Below are 16259 nucleotides of genomic sequence, written 5' to 3' on the forward strand. Positions count from 1 at the left end.
TAAGGAATCCCGAGTCAATCCAACCACGCCGCCTCAAATTGCCTATCCTTTTTGTGGCGGCCATGTTTACAGAAACATAATTAAACTTCATGTTTAGGCTGATGGCTTTGCCAAAGCCTTAATAAATTTAAAAAAAATCCACTTCAACGGCAATTTGGTCTTGGTCTTGGCAGGAAAAATGAATTTACTGTTTGCAGTTTCACATCAGTTATGCATCAACCCAAATAACAAAAATATACTACCCAGAGATACAACGTAAAAATTAACATAGGTAGCACGCAGGGTATACGAAAAATCTATAAATCGTCAAGGATAGTGCAAATCCTCGTATGTAGTATTGGTAAAAGGCGGTTTATCCGCACCAAAGGGTCGTATTCCAGAACTCTACTCAATGCTCAAGTCGGGATTTGAGCAGACCTCGGGAAGTCAGGACATGAGTATGATTTCAAGCACTGGAAATACGACCCTAATGGCAAGGACTCGAGTATGGTTTTCAGTGCTTTAAATCATACTCAAGTCCTGACTGAGCATTGAGTAGAGTTCCGGAATACGCCCCTAAATTTCAAAGGATATGAATTTAACGTTATTGCTGTATTTCAATGGCTATGACTCATGATTTTTGCACAGTAAGCATTAATTTATGTTGTCTACGGACCGATAACAATAGATTCCAGGCAAATCACGCTAATTTGGTTGCCACGACATTTACGCGAGTTTGATTTGGCCACTAAATTACAGAAAACTCAAACCATCCCCGAAGATATGATCATAAAAACAGAGTTCTTGACAACCTCCTTGGTCGAATAGCTCTTGCACACCGGTTTTCATGGCGTCTTCTCCAAGGTCCTGGGTTCGATCCTTGTTCGGGTTAGATGTAAAAAACAAATTTGTCTATATTGTCTTAAAGTCTGAGTGTTCATGGTACTGTCGTTGTTTCCTATTTCCACAACATAAAGTGCTCTAATTACTTATTTTGGAATCAGAGCAATGTATGTGATATTGTCTAATATTTATTTATTTCCGCGTTCGCTTCGTATTTCTAAGTTTCTACGAATAAAACAAAATTAACTTATATTAAAGTTTATTTAGAACTTCTTGAAAGACTTCTTGGATCCTTTACCCTTTGAGACCTTCAATACGTTAAATCTGATGGTCTTGGAAAGCGGCCGGCACTCCCCGATGGTGACGATATCACCGATTTCGACATCTCTGAAAAGTAGGTACTTATTTAATTAAAGTTCTTTTTAATGACACCTTTGAAGAAGTTTGGGTAAAATCAGATTTTGGGTTAGAACACGTTTTTCGTCAATTAGTGTTCGGAAGACCGTCGTGGGAGTATCATCATTTAAAAAAGTAAAAGGGAAATTTTAAGACAAGAGAAAATTTCATGGATTCGCGTGTGTAGCTTAGGTATGTAGACCGGAAGTACGTACTATGTATTTGGTTTTTAATCAGGCTTCGACGAATAGATGTAATACGAGAGAAGAGACTGGGATGACTCAAAAATGATCATGACCGCAATTTCTCGCGGTCCGGTAATCGAACCTCTGGATGGCAGACCAGCACAGTAACCGTTCGTCAACGGAGGCAGTGAAAAATAAAAATAGTAACATACATATAGCGACAGTTGACTATAATTGTCACTATGTCATAGGCCTGTTTTGACACCTAAGACAGAAGAATGTAACTTTGAATGAAATCATAGAAACTTGAATTAGCTACATTGATTTCGGCCTAGCGGAGTCTTTCGCCATCTTATAAGTTGACTTTGTGCTAGTTCGTTTTCAATAAACGATTCAATAACTCAGCCGGAGCTTGCTCTTGGGAATTGATCCTGTAATCCAGACCTTAGCTCTCATGCCTTTGTATTTTATCTCATGCATTTGCCATTGCAATTTATATTGTGTTTCAATAACGCTGAATCATCTTGAAAGTTGACGGGACTCATCTCGTTTTCTATAAGCTTTGTTCACAATAGAAAATATTTTACGTACCTAAAGCAAGGCGACAAATGCACAGACATGTTCCTGTGACGCTTCTCAAATCTGTTGTATTTAGGCAAATAGTGCAAATAGTCGCGGCGAATGACGATGGTCCTTTGCATCTTCATCTTTTGCACTACACCAGTCAGAATGCGACCACGAATCGACACGTTGCCAGTGAACGGGCACTTCTTGTCGATGTAGGTGCCTTCAATGGCCTGGAATTAATTAGCAGTGAACAGCTGAGTTAAATTGTAATTTGATAATAATTTAGTGAAGTTTATATTGCTGATATATACCAGTTTGAAATTTCTTCCTCCAAATTCGTTTACAAAAAGCCATGTCATATAAAAAAAAATTTAAATTGTAGATTTGAATGAATTCCACCTTACATTGGTGGTTATCAAATATATAAACTTCACACAACATAAAAATATAAGGATGTCATAATCAGAATATGGGTTAGAAAACACAGACTTCATCATTTGATTATCAGAAGACCGTCGTGTGGATTTCATCATTTTGTGACATCATTTTGTTAAGCCCAATTTTTATGTATTCCTTCACCATGATTGTGAGAAACCCAGGTGTGAAATTAGCCCATTACAACTTAGATATTTAGTATGTATGTATGTACAGTCAACAGCACATCAAGCTACACATTGACGTATCTTGTTCTGTTGCACTGGAGGCGATTTTTGAACAAAAATGAGTAGTCGGGACAATTTCATTAAAGGTGGCCTCTATAATTATGTATAGATCATGCATAACAATACTTATAGATATAGTTATGCAACTTTTATCATAGACGCTTACAATTTTAAATCCTTTGAGTGGGTAACAGATGACAAGTTTCTGTACCTTGCTATTATTGGGCTAGTACTTTTGACTTCAATGTTAAAGATTTTATAATTAATACCACTGAAATATTAACACAACATGCACCAAGTTATACCTTATTTTATCACCAAGTGGAACCACATTCTTCATGCCATTAAATTCATGCAACTTACCTTTAATATTTGCACCCACTTTGTACTAAATGCAGGACTGATGAATTATGGAAATAGAGAAAGAACTATTCAAAACCTTTGAATGTAATTAAATAGAGTCAAAGATCTGTAATGATATGTTAATAGACTAGAGGCTGGAGAGGCTTATATGGGTAGCCTTAATCCTCACCACACTTATTAATGTGGAACTGGCTTGAACTCATCAGAAAAGGCCTTATATAGTTCATGCAATTCTTTTTTTTTTGTTTAATTGCCAACAACCAATGTGAGACCATAAGCAGTTCATATTCTTGATATATTTTGACCAGGTAGCCATATCCTTCCACTTTATGTGGATATTACTTTATATTCAGCTTAATTAGTTGAATCCCATGTGTTTACGCTTCAATCTTCTCATCCATGGTGGTACACACATCTAGGTAGCCAGTTTGTTAGTAAGACAATTCTGGCTGATCTTTCTTTATAAGACTTAGTTGTTTTCCATATCCAATAAGACTGAAACAGTCACGCGATTCACTTCTGCATGGGCTGCGGACTCTAATGCACATTTTATTCGCTTATACATATAGTAAGTCCATGTAGGACTTCATATTTGTATTTGACCATCTTAATGTGGTTCTGATATGCTAAGGTCTCACTTAGCAGTTGCAGTAAAGTAGGAAAGTAAATTTTAATTAAGATGTACACAATCTTCAAATTAACTTGTAATAAGGAAGAATTGATTAGCTCTTTTTGAGAATGAACAGTAATTACCGACACCTTCCAATGAATGACAATGTTGCAGAGAGGAACAAAAATCTTTTAACAAAGTTTGTTACAATTTTTAATTTAAATGATGAAGTAGGTTGCTACTGAACAACTTGAGATAAAATAGCAGATCTGAGGATGCCCAAGTGGGCACAGATCTCAACTTTGGTCACTACCAACAACTTTCATCAGAGGAGAATTGGCCAGAAATGTGCCAATAGTACAAGTAGTACCCTCTTACAGGAGAGAAACAATATTTTCTAATACATCCATTTATATTATATTTATAGAGGAAATTAATTACTGTTAAAAATTAATTATATCCAGTAAGTTTTGGTAGTGAAGTAAATGTAATACATACATTACATTTGTTATTACTGTAACTGAAATGATTATAGTGTCAAAAGATTTTATATTCCATTAGTTCCTATCTCCAGAGGAATTCCATGACCCCACCAGGCTTATCCGCTCCATCACCGTAACTGAAAAAGGACCAAACCTCTCGAGGAGTCTTGAAACCAAGACCAACACTCCTGTGATGCCGCATGTCCTTTCGCTTCAGCCCTCCCTTACGGGCCAGGAAGACCGTAGGCTGTTTCTGAAACGCTTTCTCTGTCTACAGAAAAAAAATCACACATTAGCACACCATGCTTTACCTCACGCGGCGTCTTGAAACCGAGTCCCACATCTTTGTGGTACCTCAATGGTTTACGGCTCCGCTTGACACCAATTCCCTTCTTACGGTTCAAGAAAACCGTTGGTTGCTTTTGGAATGAACGCTCTGTCTGCAATTTCAATTACTGTTAATATTATCCTATTTAATAAGAGACTACTTAGAGACTACCTTCGGACGGGTTCGTGTTATTAAAAATTAAAAATAAAAGGGATATGTTAATTATGAGCCTGCAGTGATTATTCCTTGGTGCTTTCCTCCTATACCGAATCGATTGGGTAAACTAGCAGTAGCGATCTGAAGCGTTTTATCCAGAAAACTTTTGTTTTCAACCACGGAAATATAACCTCTTCGAAGCTTGCACACTGAATAACTTTATACTCAATTATTTATCAGAATACGTGATATAGGCTTGGTTAAGGGCATTTGTGACCTCTGAGAAGTGAAAATATCAAGTACAGCGTTAATTTTGTCAAATATTTTACCGAAAAACCGAACGAAAGCACTGATCCACGTGCATGGTATTTCCGTCATAGATATCACTTGAAACACTTTTTCTATCACAATGAATTTTAATTGACACTTTCGCACTAGTTTTCTTAAGATTTCCATACTGAAATACACAAGAAAAATATGAATTAAATATTATTTTAATAATAAAATCGGCACATACCTGATCCGCCATCTTGCTTGACAACGAAAAGAAGGTAATGTTGCTATATAAATAAAATAGTCGTCTCGATAAAAAAAGTGCACACTTTATTTCAATGTGTATTATCAAAATTAAATACCAAATTAGAGCATTGGAGAAGTTTATTTCAAGAATATGTATTTGTGTAACAAAAACGATATCGAAACTATAATAATAAATAGATTATTAAAACCGCATTCGAAAAACTATTCTATGTTGGCAACTTTTAAGGTTAGAGATGGGAAAAAGTTACATTTATATCATAACATTTGAGTATTATGTGGTATTATTTGTTTATATAATAATATTCTTGGAGAGTTTCATTATAGTGCAACCGCGATTTGACGATAATATAAATGCATGCGTTATTATTAATTTTTCATAGGTAAAACTTAAGCAAAGCGTTGACGAATCTTATTACGAAGTAATTATTATTTGAAGTTTATTGTAACAGTCTCCGTGGCCGAACAGTTACCATGCCGGACTGCCAAGCAAAGGTCCCAGGTTCGATTCCTGCCTACATTTATTTCTCTCGGAGTTTGGGTATAATTTGTGATTGTGTATGTATGTGTCCATGGCACCCGCGACACAGGGTTTCCCTAGTGCGGGGTATGTTGAGTGTGTGCGTTATAAAAAAAAAAGTGATCAACTTTGAGTCCCGATCGAGCCTTGTTTTTTTTGGCTTTTCGCGGTTTACCCGTTTAAATAAAATCTATCTGGTAATTATTGACATAAGAAATGTTTGATGAATGTATGTAGGTACAACCTTGTACCTATTGAAAGGTTTTTCACAACACTACGTTCGTTTTTGTTCCCGGTCAGTTGGGAATTTTTTGTAACAGGCACGTTAACAAACTCACCAATAATACTACCAACTACGGGGCCATATTCATTACAAAATTTATAACGAGATCCGGTCACACTTCCCAAGATGTTTTTCTGAAATAATTGGATATTGGAGCAGCATTGACTGAGAGCTCTCAGTCCAAAGATGGATTTGATACATGCCACCATATAGGTGCCGGTGAGAGCCATAAAAATAAAAAGTGAAGTGAAGTGAACCTTGGTTCTCTAAGGGTCGTATTCTAGAAATCTACTCAAGGCTTAAGTCGGGACTTGAGTATGATTCAAAGCACTAGAAATCGTACTCAAGTTTCTGCCATTAGGGTCGTATTTCCAGTGCTTGTGTTGCCAGTGCAATCCTGACTTGAGCATTGAATAGAGTTCTAGAATACGACCCTTAATCTTGTGTACTATGGAACACTTAGGGTCGTATTCTAGAACTCTACTCAATGCTCAAGTCAGGATTGCACCGGAAACACAAGCCCTGGAAACGCGACTCTAATGGCAGGGACTTGAGTATGATTTCGAGTGCTTTAAATCAAACTCAAATCCTGACTTGAGCATTGAATTTTAGGGTTTAGAGCTTTGAGGTCTAGAATACGACCCTAAATTTGCAAACAACCAGCAGGCTGATTTTAATTAAAATTGAAATCGATCCGATTGGGTAGCCCATCAAAGTCTCGAAATCAGATGGGTTTCCGAGCGAGAAGTTGAACCTGATTCCTATTATATCATTCTAATTTTTATGTTAAATCAACTTATTGCTCCGATTTGAAATGTCAAAAGTTCCCGATCTGCCAGTTGTGATCGCAATTATGCGCCTCGACTCGGAAGAGACGCGGTTTCCGATCGAGAGAGGCAATAAAATCAAACTGCTGGTGATCTAAAATCAGTATCTAAGCGACATTTTAATACTAAAATAATAAGCTACAACTAATTTCATACCTGTTAACTCTAAGCCTGTTATTTAATCAGTAACCGAAATTCTGAACTGAACTCTAAAGTAACACCTATAACGGACGAGCGGGAGCGAGCGAGCGAATGTCAAAAACGTCAAAACGGAATTGTTATGAAAATACCAGCAATTTTGATTTTTTCTAAAAATTCGAATCACTTCGCTTTTACTCACTGTTTTTCAATTATATATTGTATTTACGTTCTTATCTAATTGTTATACGAAGTGTAGCCTTTGAAAGTGATGTAGTGGGATAGTACGAGAGTGATGGATTTCGGTGTTCATTTTTATTTTGTTCGAAAATTTTTTATTTTTGGTTGATTGGAGATGGAAGAAGTAAGGCAGTTGGTGCAGGAGGAAGGCAGAGAGGCGCGGAATTTGGTAGCGTTCCATGTCGCGGTAGACACGCCAGGTAAAACATAAAATATTGTTAATATGGGTATCGTGCGCCGAACTTTACTTCCGTGATCAAATACCGTTGAAACATGTGGGCGGCGCTGAGTTTGCTCAATAAACGGCCGTTAAATTGTGCCTGGTGACTTATGGGCTTCATAGTGATTCTTCTTCAGAACAATATGCTTTGTACTGTACTTAATTTGAAAACATAAGAATGCTGCATCATCCATTGTATGTTCACTTTGAAATTTAGAAAATGTGTGAATTATTAGAAAGATTAAATTTAAATCGTAAATGCCTTTATTTCATAGGTTTATTTATTTATTTATAGCCTTTATTGCTGATAAATTACATACTAACTTATCTAATACAGACACATTGTATGACATTCATGCTTATTAGATATTACTTATTTATTATTACTCAGATTTGTTGACTCGATACCTTCAGCTTGTCCTAAGACTTAGTCCTCTTCTAGAGATTTCAATTTCTCCCTATCTTTTGCTGTTTGCCTTCATGCTCCTCCAGCAACATGTTTAGAATCATCTTCCCATCTTCATCAAAGTATGGTCTCCCTTTCGTCCTTTTTTCCTCTCTTAGGTACCATTCCACAATATCCCTTGTCCACTAATCAATTTTTTTCTCTCATCATGTGTCCTGTCCACTGGCATTTTTGCATTTTATTACGTCTGTGACTTTTTTTAGTCTTTGATTTGCTTTTAATTATGGTTAGTTTTACTTTGTCTTTCAATTTTATGTTGATGTAATAAAATAAAATTGAAAGATTTCATAGGTTACATTGCATTAAATCATAGTTTCCCAAAGTGGTCTCTACTCTTTCTGAAGGCGCTGAAGAGTCCTTGGCAGGCGGAAGGGGCCTTGGAAGCTATTAGGGGCGACGATACTCTCCAGGGGGTGCTTCCACGTTTTAAAAAAAAACCTGAATTATCTATATAAAATACACTATGTTTATAGTCAAAGTCAAAGATTATTTATTCCATAGGTAAAATAAATTTACACTTGAAAACGTCACATTTAAGCTACTGCTCGTTCACTACGCTGACCTCCCTGAGAAGAACGAGCAAGAAACTCTAGGGATTGCTCTTTTCAAATAAACTTAAATGCTATGGAATACACTTTGAATAATATTTGTGTGGATTCTGGAGCCATGTCGTCTTTCCATACATCTTTATCTAACACGTAGTCTTCAATTTTGTAATATGATTTTTCAATCAAAATATTTTTAATGTAGTTTTTAAACTTAGGAAATGATAAACTTAATATATGCTCCGGAATCTTATTGTAAAAACGTATACAGTTCCCCATAAAAGAGTTGTTTACCTTGGTTAAATGAAATCGTGGTACCATGAGTTTGGACTTAGCTCTAAGGTTAATATTATGGATATCTTCTTTCTTATTGAAATTATGTATATTTTTACGGGCATATAAAATATTTGAGTAAATGTACTGTGATGCCACAGTCATGATACCAGTCTCCTTAAACTTTTCTCTGAGAGATGCCCGAGAGCCTAGACGGTACACATTTTTGCTATGGATTTTCATCATCTAAGTACATATACATATAAATAGAAATTTATAAATCCTATCTATTGAAATATCAGAGTATTATCAATTTTTGTCTTTGGAAGTTGTATGTTCATTCTTAATCCAGACAACCTTGGTTGCCCAACTGTCTGAATGCGGGCACTGGACGAGGAGGTCCTGGATTTGATTACCAGTCTAACCAATTTTATAAAATAAGTTTTGGTTTGTATGTTCTGATTGGTTTGAGTGAATTCCATTGTTGTGGTACTCATAGTACAGGCAACTCCAATTTCTTAATCTCAAAGTAAGGAATTGCCATTGTAAATTGTTTTATATGATTTAGTTAAGATCACTGCATCAACTCTCAGTGTTTATTCACCCTGTTGTTAGTCAAACCTGTCTCTATATGAGAATGTTGAAACATGGTTTACTATAACATACTTTTGAGAAATGATAATACATTGAGTTTTTAGATATTGGAATAGTACAAACTTGAGATATGCACTTCACTTCGGCTGTTGACGATTTTTCGCTGTGTTGACACCACCTCTGATGAATTTCGCTATCAAAATGACATTTTTGAACTATTGCCACCATCACGTTTCTGCCATCACACCTCCCAGCAAAGGAGTAGAGCCTATCCCTACATCCTTGAATTCTTGTATTCTAAGACCATGTGGGCATCACATTTATTCCTTCCTTGAACCTGCAAAATGTGGTATGATCTCCATACTGAAGTATTCTGTTTGCGTTATGACATGGGGTTTGTCAAACAGCAAGTCAAGAGAGCTCTCAAAGGCCGGCAAAACACAACTTCCAATTTAACAAAAAAAGGAAATTAAGAATCTGCATGGTGACCATTTATTTTATGTTGAATGGAGTGTTCATTTCTTAATTTATTGTTGTTTAGGAAATGAAATTTTTTTTCCAGATTTAAATCGCATATATTTGTTTTTTCAAACAAACTGACGGTTCGTGCAATCCCATGGTCGTGGTTGACTGAGGTACAGTCTTCAACCAGTTAGGTCTAATATTGACCACCCTATTTTTAACCGACTTCAAAAAAGGAGGGGGTTCTCAATTTGCCTGTACGTTTTTTTTGTATGTATGTTACGCGATAACTCTGGTATTTGTGAATCAATTTTCATGATTCTTTTTTTGTTGGAAAGGGGGTACTTCCAAAGTGGGCTTATTTCATTGTGAAGAAAATCATCCACCTCTAAAAGTGGCTGTTCACGCATGAAGATTCATTTAAATAAATAGCGCCAAAATTTTACTAAATAATTATTTTAATGGTTGATTTTGCTATTTCTCTAATCCAAGGCGTTTTTCTCTCCATATACTTTGATTAATGAGAACCTATTTTTATTATCTCCAGTGTCAAGTCCTGTATTGTGGCGAACTAGGAGATATTGCAATAAAACTTAGCAAATAGACGTAATTCAACATACTTTTGAGGTCGGTGTTTTTAGTACTCTGTACTGAGATTATTTTCACTACTATAGTTACAATAGCTATTAATTAAATACCTTATTTTTAATTTTACAAAGAAAACATTTCAATTTATGCTACATTAAGTTTTACAAATTATTTTATTGAATGAATTTTTATTAAGTTTAATTTATTATTACTTAATATTAGAAATTAGAATAAACTAAAACATATTAATTAGTACTGCAGTCTTATGTCTGTTTGGGGTTTTTCATTAGTGGAAATATTGGATCCCAAACTGGTAGTACGGAGAAACCATCTTCCCTGTTGAAATTAGGATGTTTTTTAATTTCAATGGCAGCATCCTGGGTAGATAACGAACTTCTTTTGTAAGGACCTGGGTTTGCCAAACTTCATTGAGTGTGTAGGTTTATCCATGACATGCTCGCAGACTGCAGACTTGTTTACGCGACGGTGTTTGACATCAGCTATATGTTCTTTGAAGTGGGTACAAATACTTCGCTTTGGTTGTCCAATATAAGAGAGACCGCACTCACAGTCAAGCTTGTAAACTCCTGCATCCTGTAAGGGGATGTTGCATTTCACGGGTCTCACGAACTGAGAAATCTTCCTCAGGGGCTTCAAATAGGTCTTGATAGATGCACGCCTGAGTACTCTTCCGATCTTGTCTGTAACACCACTCACGTAAGGTAAGATGGCAGGTCTTTGCTCGACTGTTGGTGGTTTCACACGGGGCCTGCGGCATGTGCGTGGGATCTTCTTTTGTTTGAAAAAACAATATACGCGATTTAAATCCGGAAAAATAGTTTCATTTCCTATGTGTAACAATCGCGAAAACCTAAGAACTCAGTTATTGTTGTTTGTTTGTGATTTACTAACTTCATACTAAATTGAAATGATGAGGCATAATAGCTATCATCAGCAGCAGTAGAGTTCCTTGTGAAAGAGTTCATCCAGGGAAGTAATGCCACCTTACCTTCTTCTGCTGCCAAGCTGTAATGTGAGCATTACTGCGTTGGTGAAATTACAGCCACATGGGACTTGTCAACTTACGTTTCAGTGTGACGGGCGCAGTGTCATTGCCTCTCAGATGTTTACGGTGTAAAGCTCTGGGTGGCACTGCAACTGTTATGGACAGGCGTGTTGCTTACCACCAGGCCCACAACTTGTTCATCCCTTCACTTGGTATTATAAAAAAAAATCATCATAGTACATTAACTGCTAAACTAAGTTTCAAGTTAAAGCGTGTTTTAGTGTTTTTTTAATGCTCGAGAACCGTCGCTCACGCGCAGCTACTTCTAGTCGAAATACCATATAGTGTATAAAAAAAATTCCAAAAATATTATTTGCTCTGTTTTGATTACAGCTCGTGTGTCACGCAAGCCACCCCGATCCGTTGCTCCCCCGGCCCGACGCGCTCCGCCTCGTTCAGCTGCAAGACTCCGCTCGGCCTCGGCCGGGAGGGACAAACGATCAGAACTCAGAGCTCGATACTGGGCACTGCTTTTTGGTGATCTGCAGCGAGCTGTAAGTATTATTAATTATAATTACTTCTCTGACTTGTAGAATTACAGTCACGTTACCATAGGAAGGTGTTATAATGAATAAATGCATTTTAAATGATGCACGTAAACTTATAATATAACAGGTGTTTTAGTATTTCAAAAATTTAAAGCAACAGCTCATCTGACATATGCTAAGGAAAATAAGAATTAACATTTTTACTGAGAATTTTAATAGTAAATTATTTCTTTGTGATTTTTTTGATAGGTTGGTGAAATCTACAACACAGTGGAAGCCCACGAAAACTTAAATGAGTGCCAAGAAGTCATATTAGTATTAGAAAATTACACACGCGATTTTAAAGCGCTAGGCGAGTGGTTTCGCTTAAAATGGGAATACGATAATACGCCACCACCACAACGTCCTCAGAGTCTGGCATGGGAGATCAGGAAGACGGATTTTGTTCGTCCAGAATCCCGTCGTGCTTATTCTGTTAAGAGCTCACCATCAGTGTCTGGCAAAAACAGTCCATGTTTCTCAGGACACAATACTCCAAGTGGGAAAAACAGCCCCGTCACAGGCAAAGCTAGTCCTGGCAGTGGTAAAATAAGCCCAAGAGTATCAGGGCATACAAGTCCAAAAGCAAATATTGAATTCTTCAGCAATAAGATTGCGTCTAAGAATGCGACGAAACCTGAGCCTAAGGCTGCTAAAGAAGCTCCGAGACTCTCTGATATCAAAGAAAAAGATTTCAAAGAAAATTCTGAGGACATATACTCAAAAGTGGATACTGTTTTGCTGAAAATTGACAATGGCAATGAAATTGATCCTAAGCCATTGGTCGAGTTAGGTAAAGCTAAAGAGTGCCCTATCACGATCCCTTTGCAAGTTGTAATAAAGTCGCCTAAAAAACAACCCAAAGGAACCAATCAAATTGTTAGCAATGATGAGTTGTCATCTCAAGCAAAGATAACTACAGCTCAACTAGATGCCATTGAAAACGAATTTCTTGCAAAACAACTTTTAGAGAATGAAGTTAAGAATGATAATATGGTTAACGGAGATAAGGAGATTGAAGAGATTGCCAAAGTAGAAATGAAAGAAGATCCATTGGAGAAAACTGAGCAGAAGGTTAAAGAGAAAGTTATAGAAAAAGACAGCAGTTCAACTGAATCCCCAGCAAAATCTGAAGATAATTTCGCAGATGTTTCAAATGGGAGTTCTCAAAATGCTAGTGATAATTCAACTAAAGAAACTGAAGTACAGATAACACCACCTAAAGAAATACCTGAAAACATATCAGATGTGAAAATGGAAGACGAGAACTCACCAAACGTCGCCGATAAAGTTAATTGCAATTCCGATACTTCTACTGTACCGGAATACAATAAAGATGTACAAATAAAAGATGATAATGAAATTAAAGACGAGAAAAACGATGAATTTAAAAAGCTAGAACTTAAACCTGATGTCAAAGCAATTGTTGAATTAAAAGCAGTTGAAACCAAACTGAATTCGAGACCAGCATATTCACAAGCTGCAGCGAAACCTAAGCAAGTGACAGCTAAACCTGAAGTAAAAATGCCAGTGAAATCTACTACTTCAATCGTTAGAAGCAAAACAGTTGTTGAAATGCCTAGTTCTGCTCCGAAAACTCGTCAATTCCCAAAAAGAAATCAAACTAGTAAATGCAGCTACCCTTTTAACTTGACAACGGGAAGAACTAGCCTTTTTGACACTACGCCTTCGCCTTCTACAATCAAATCTGTTGCGAAAAAACCTTCAGGAAGAAATTCTCAAATAGGTTCTGGTGATAACAAAATCAATCAAAGTAAAATTGATCCGAAAAAACATCCTCCCAGACCGATGTCTTTGAAGATCAACGAAAAAGGGGATAAAAAAGAAAAAGCTAATCCAGCTTTGGAGAAAATTAAAGATTGTGATGAATACAGCAGTTCGGATACAATTGTCACTCAGATTGATATGTCCAGAATTGAATCTAGCGAAAGCTTGAAAACTTTAGTACCAGAAGAGTTGCAAATGATTCAAGATGTCGCAAATTCCATCGAAGTGTTAAACGTTGACAACAATAAAAACGATAACGAAGGCTGGCTTACTGTGAAATCTAGACGATTAAGTCGCGAGTCCAAGAAACAGTCAAAATCTCACTGGGTCAACAGATTTCATCAACCATCAGCAACAACTTCATTGCCCACTTTAAACATGATAGAGTCACCAAAACAAGAAACAAAACCTATTACAAAGTCTCCTAAAAACACCAAATCTGATCATGCCAAATCAGAACAACCTGAAAGATTAGGCAAGCCTGTCAAAGTTGTCAAAGTAACAGTGAAACCAAAAGCAGAGAGAGCAAAAGATCCTGCTATGATTCGTCAAAAATCTGACGTCACTGGTCTTAAGACGCGTTCATCAAGAAACAAAGTTACGAAGAAGGAGAAGAAAGAATCGAAAAATGACGGCGAATTAACGATTAATCGTTTGCATTCCTCCCTTGAGAGCCTTACAACAGGATTAGCAAGATCCCAAGAAAGTACCGAAGATGCTTTTGACTTTGACAAATGGAAAGCCGAATTTAAGTTTACCTTCAAATATTTGGACGAAGATGATCAGATTCAAAATCATAATGAGATTTTAAAGACTGCTGATCCATCTGAAATGTCAGAAATAGCTGAAATGACGTCTCAGATTGAGGAAAATGAGCGTAAGATAAGCTTGGCGTTGGATTTCCAGTCAGAAGTCGATCAAAGAAAATTGTGTGAGGAAGAAGATTCGCTGAACAGACAAATCATGGAGTTGCAACAAGTTTCTGATATTGATTTGGATACAGAGACTGACGACACTGAGGTGAGCTTTGGTCATTATTTATTACTCGTTATATCTCGAAATTTCACAATGACACTACTGACGTTACGTTTTCACAATTAATAACTAAGTTTAAATTTGATTATTCTATGCTCCTACGGCACTGAGCATTTCTGTATTGATCTGTACTATCAGTTGACCAATATTTTGCAAATCTTATGTAGCGTAAATTGAAATATCTGTCGGTAAATTAAAAATAACTGTAATTCAGGACAAGGAGTTTGCATGTTAGATATAACTCGTAGATGCCTAATACCCAAGTTAATATCCCGTTACCCGAAATAGTTTCTTTTTCAATTTGTAGCAACCGCGAAAACCAAAAAACTTGATATGCACTGTCATCTTTTGCAGAAATATATCTCAAATCTCATGAGATTTGAACTACATGTAGTTTAAAAAATAATGCGTCCAAGTGTCAATTAATTGCTTCCCGTGTCTTAAGTTCATGAATCTATTTCTTGAAATGAACAATACAAATAAACCCACAGACAGATGCAGAAATCCTTTGCGAAGACACAAACATTGGGGTACCGACTTGTTCATCACCAGAGAACCTCGGAGCTTTAGCTGCCAGTCTTGAAGAGCAATATGAGACTGCATTGGCTGGAATGTCTTGGGCGGAAAGGGTCGACACTCTGGTGGTTTTGGAATCTTTGGTTGCCAGAGACCCCGGTAAGCAATAAAACCACCTTATGGACCATGAAAAGGACATAATTAGTTACGCAGTGAAGGCAGTGATAATGTACTAACAGAAATTAGTTAAAGGTTCGGGGATGAAAACTGCTGTAACCAAGGTCGTTGCCCTTACAGGTCGCGCTCAACAATTGCACGCTAAGCTTTCTCAAGGCATAAAACGGAGAGGCAGTCTTCAAGATGCTCTTAGAAGGTAATTTATTTGGATTTTATACATAACACCACACGTGGCGTACCAATGAAGTTTACCCTCTTCTTCTTCTTCCTGTCCTTATCTCACGCTAGGTGGGGTCGGCACAACATGTATTTTTCTTCCACTCTCCCCCACCCAGCCGTCATTTTTATACTCACACCTTTCTTAGCCATGTCATCTTTTACACAATCCATCCATCTTTTCTTTGGCCTTCCTTTCATTTTATATCCCTCCACATTCATACCTAGCACTCGTCTCGTCACATGACATTCTTCCCTCCGCATGACATGTCCATACCACGCTGACCTATTACTCCTCATCTTTTCCGTCACTGGCGCCACTTTCAAACTTCCCCTGACCCTATTCTACTATTTATGAATGAATACTTGTGTGTTTTGCCCATATACGTTTTACTATTATTCATCCGAATACGGTAAAACTTTCATGACTTGTTGTCCCCACGCCCACAAAAATTAAAGTTTACCAGTGGGCCAGTTGTTTCAACAAAATGTGCTACAGTAGAAAAGGCGGTTCTTTAGCAGATGCACTACCAAAAACCAGTTTTTTTTTCTTTCAGTAACGGGTTCTGCTGGTATTTCAATAAAATTAGTTGTACATTTAAGGCATGTGTTTATTATTATGTTTTTGGTTTTTATTCAGCTTTCGTTTATCGATTATAACTAGGTTTGG

General features: G+C 36.9%; 2 protein-coding genes across 3 annotated transcripts in view; one reads left to right on the plus strand and one right to left on the minus strand.

The window, feature by feature from the left end:
* Positions 1–1071: 1071 nt before the first annotated feature.
* Positions 1072–5129, minus strand: LOC113238586 (40S ribosomal protein S11). Of its 2 annotated transcripts, none has more exons than XM_026475413.1 (4): positions 5089–5129; positions 4242–4358; positions 1995–2200; positions 1072–1209 (listed from the first exon to the last, which is right to left on the minus strand). In XM_026475413.1, the coding sequence occupies exons 1-4, from the start codon at positions 5098–5100 to the stop codon at positions 1086–1088; spliced, it is 459 nt and encodes a 152-aa protein (XP_026331198.1). In that variant the 5' UTR covers positions 5101–5129; the 3' UTR covers positions 1072–1085. The 2 variants fall into 2 exon arrangements, with proteins under 2 accessions (XP_026331198.1, XP_026331197.1); XM_026475412.1 differs by lacking the exon at positions 4242–4358 and adding an exon at positions 4399–4527 and having other exon boundaries at positions 5089–5126.
* A 2010-nt stretch (positions 5130–7139) lies between these two features.
* Positions 7140–16259, plus strand: part of LOC113238594 (S phase cyclin A-associated protein in the endoplasmic reticulum) — a 107429-nt gene continuing 98309 nt past the window's right edge. The window contains exons 1-5 of the mRNA XM_026475422.1: positions 7140–7316; positions 11664–11824; positions 12068–14665; positions 15172–15355; positions 15494–15569. Of these exons, the coding sequence (XP_026331207.1) occupies positions 7232–7316; positions 11664–11824; positions 12068–14665; positions 15172–15355; positions 15494–15569 (3104 nt within the window). The 5' untranslated portion in view covers positions 7140–7231. The remainder of the gene's footprint in view (positions 7317–11663; positions 11825–12067; positions 14666–15171; positions 15356–15493; positions 15570–16259) is intronic.

The sequence above is a fragment of the Hyposmocoma kahamanoa genome, unplaced genomic scaffold (genome assembly GCF_003589595.1).
Source record: "Hyposmocoma kahamanoa isolate Upper Pololo Valley unplaced genomic scaffold, ASM358959v1 97, whole genome shotgun sequence".
In the NCBI taxonomy this organism is placed as follows: Eukaryota; Metazoa; Arthropoda; class Insecta; order Lepidoptera; family Cosmopterigidae; genus Hyposmocoma; species Hyposmocoma kahamanoa.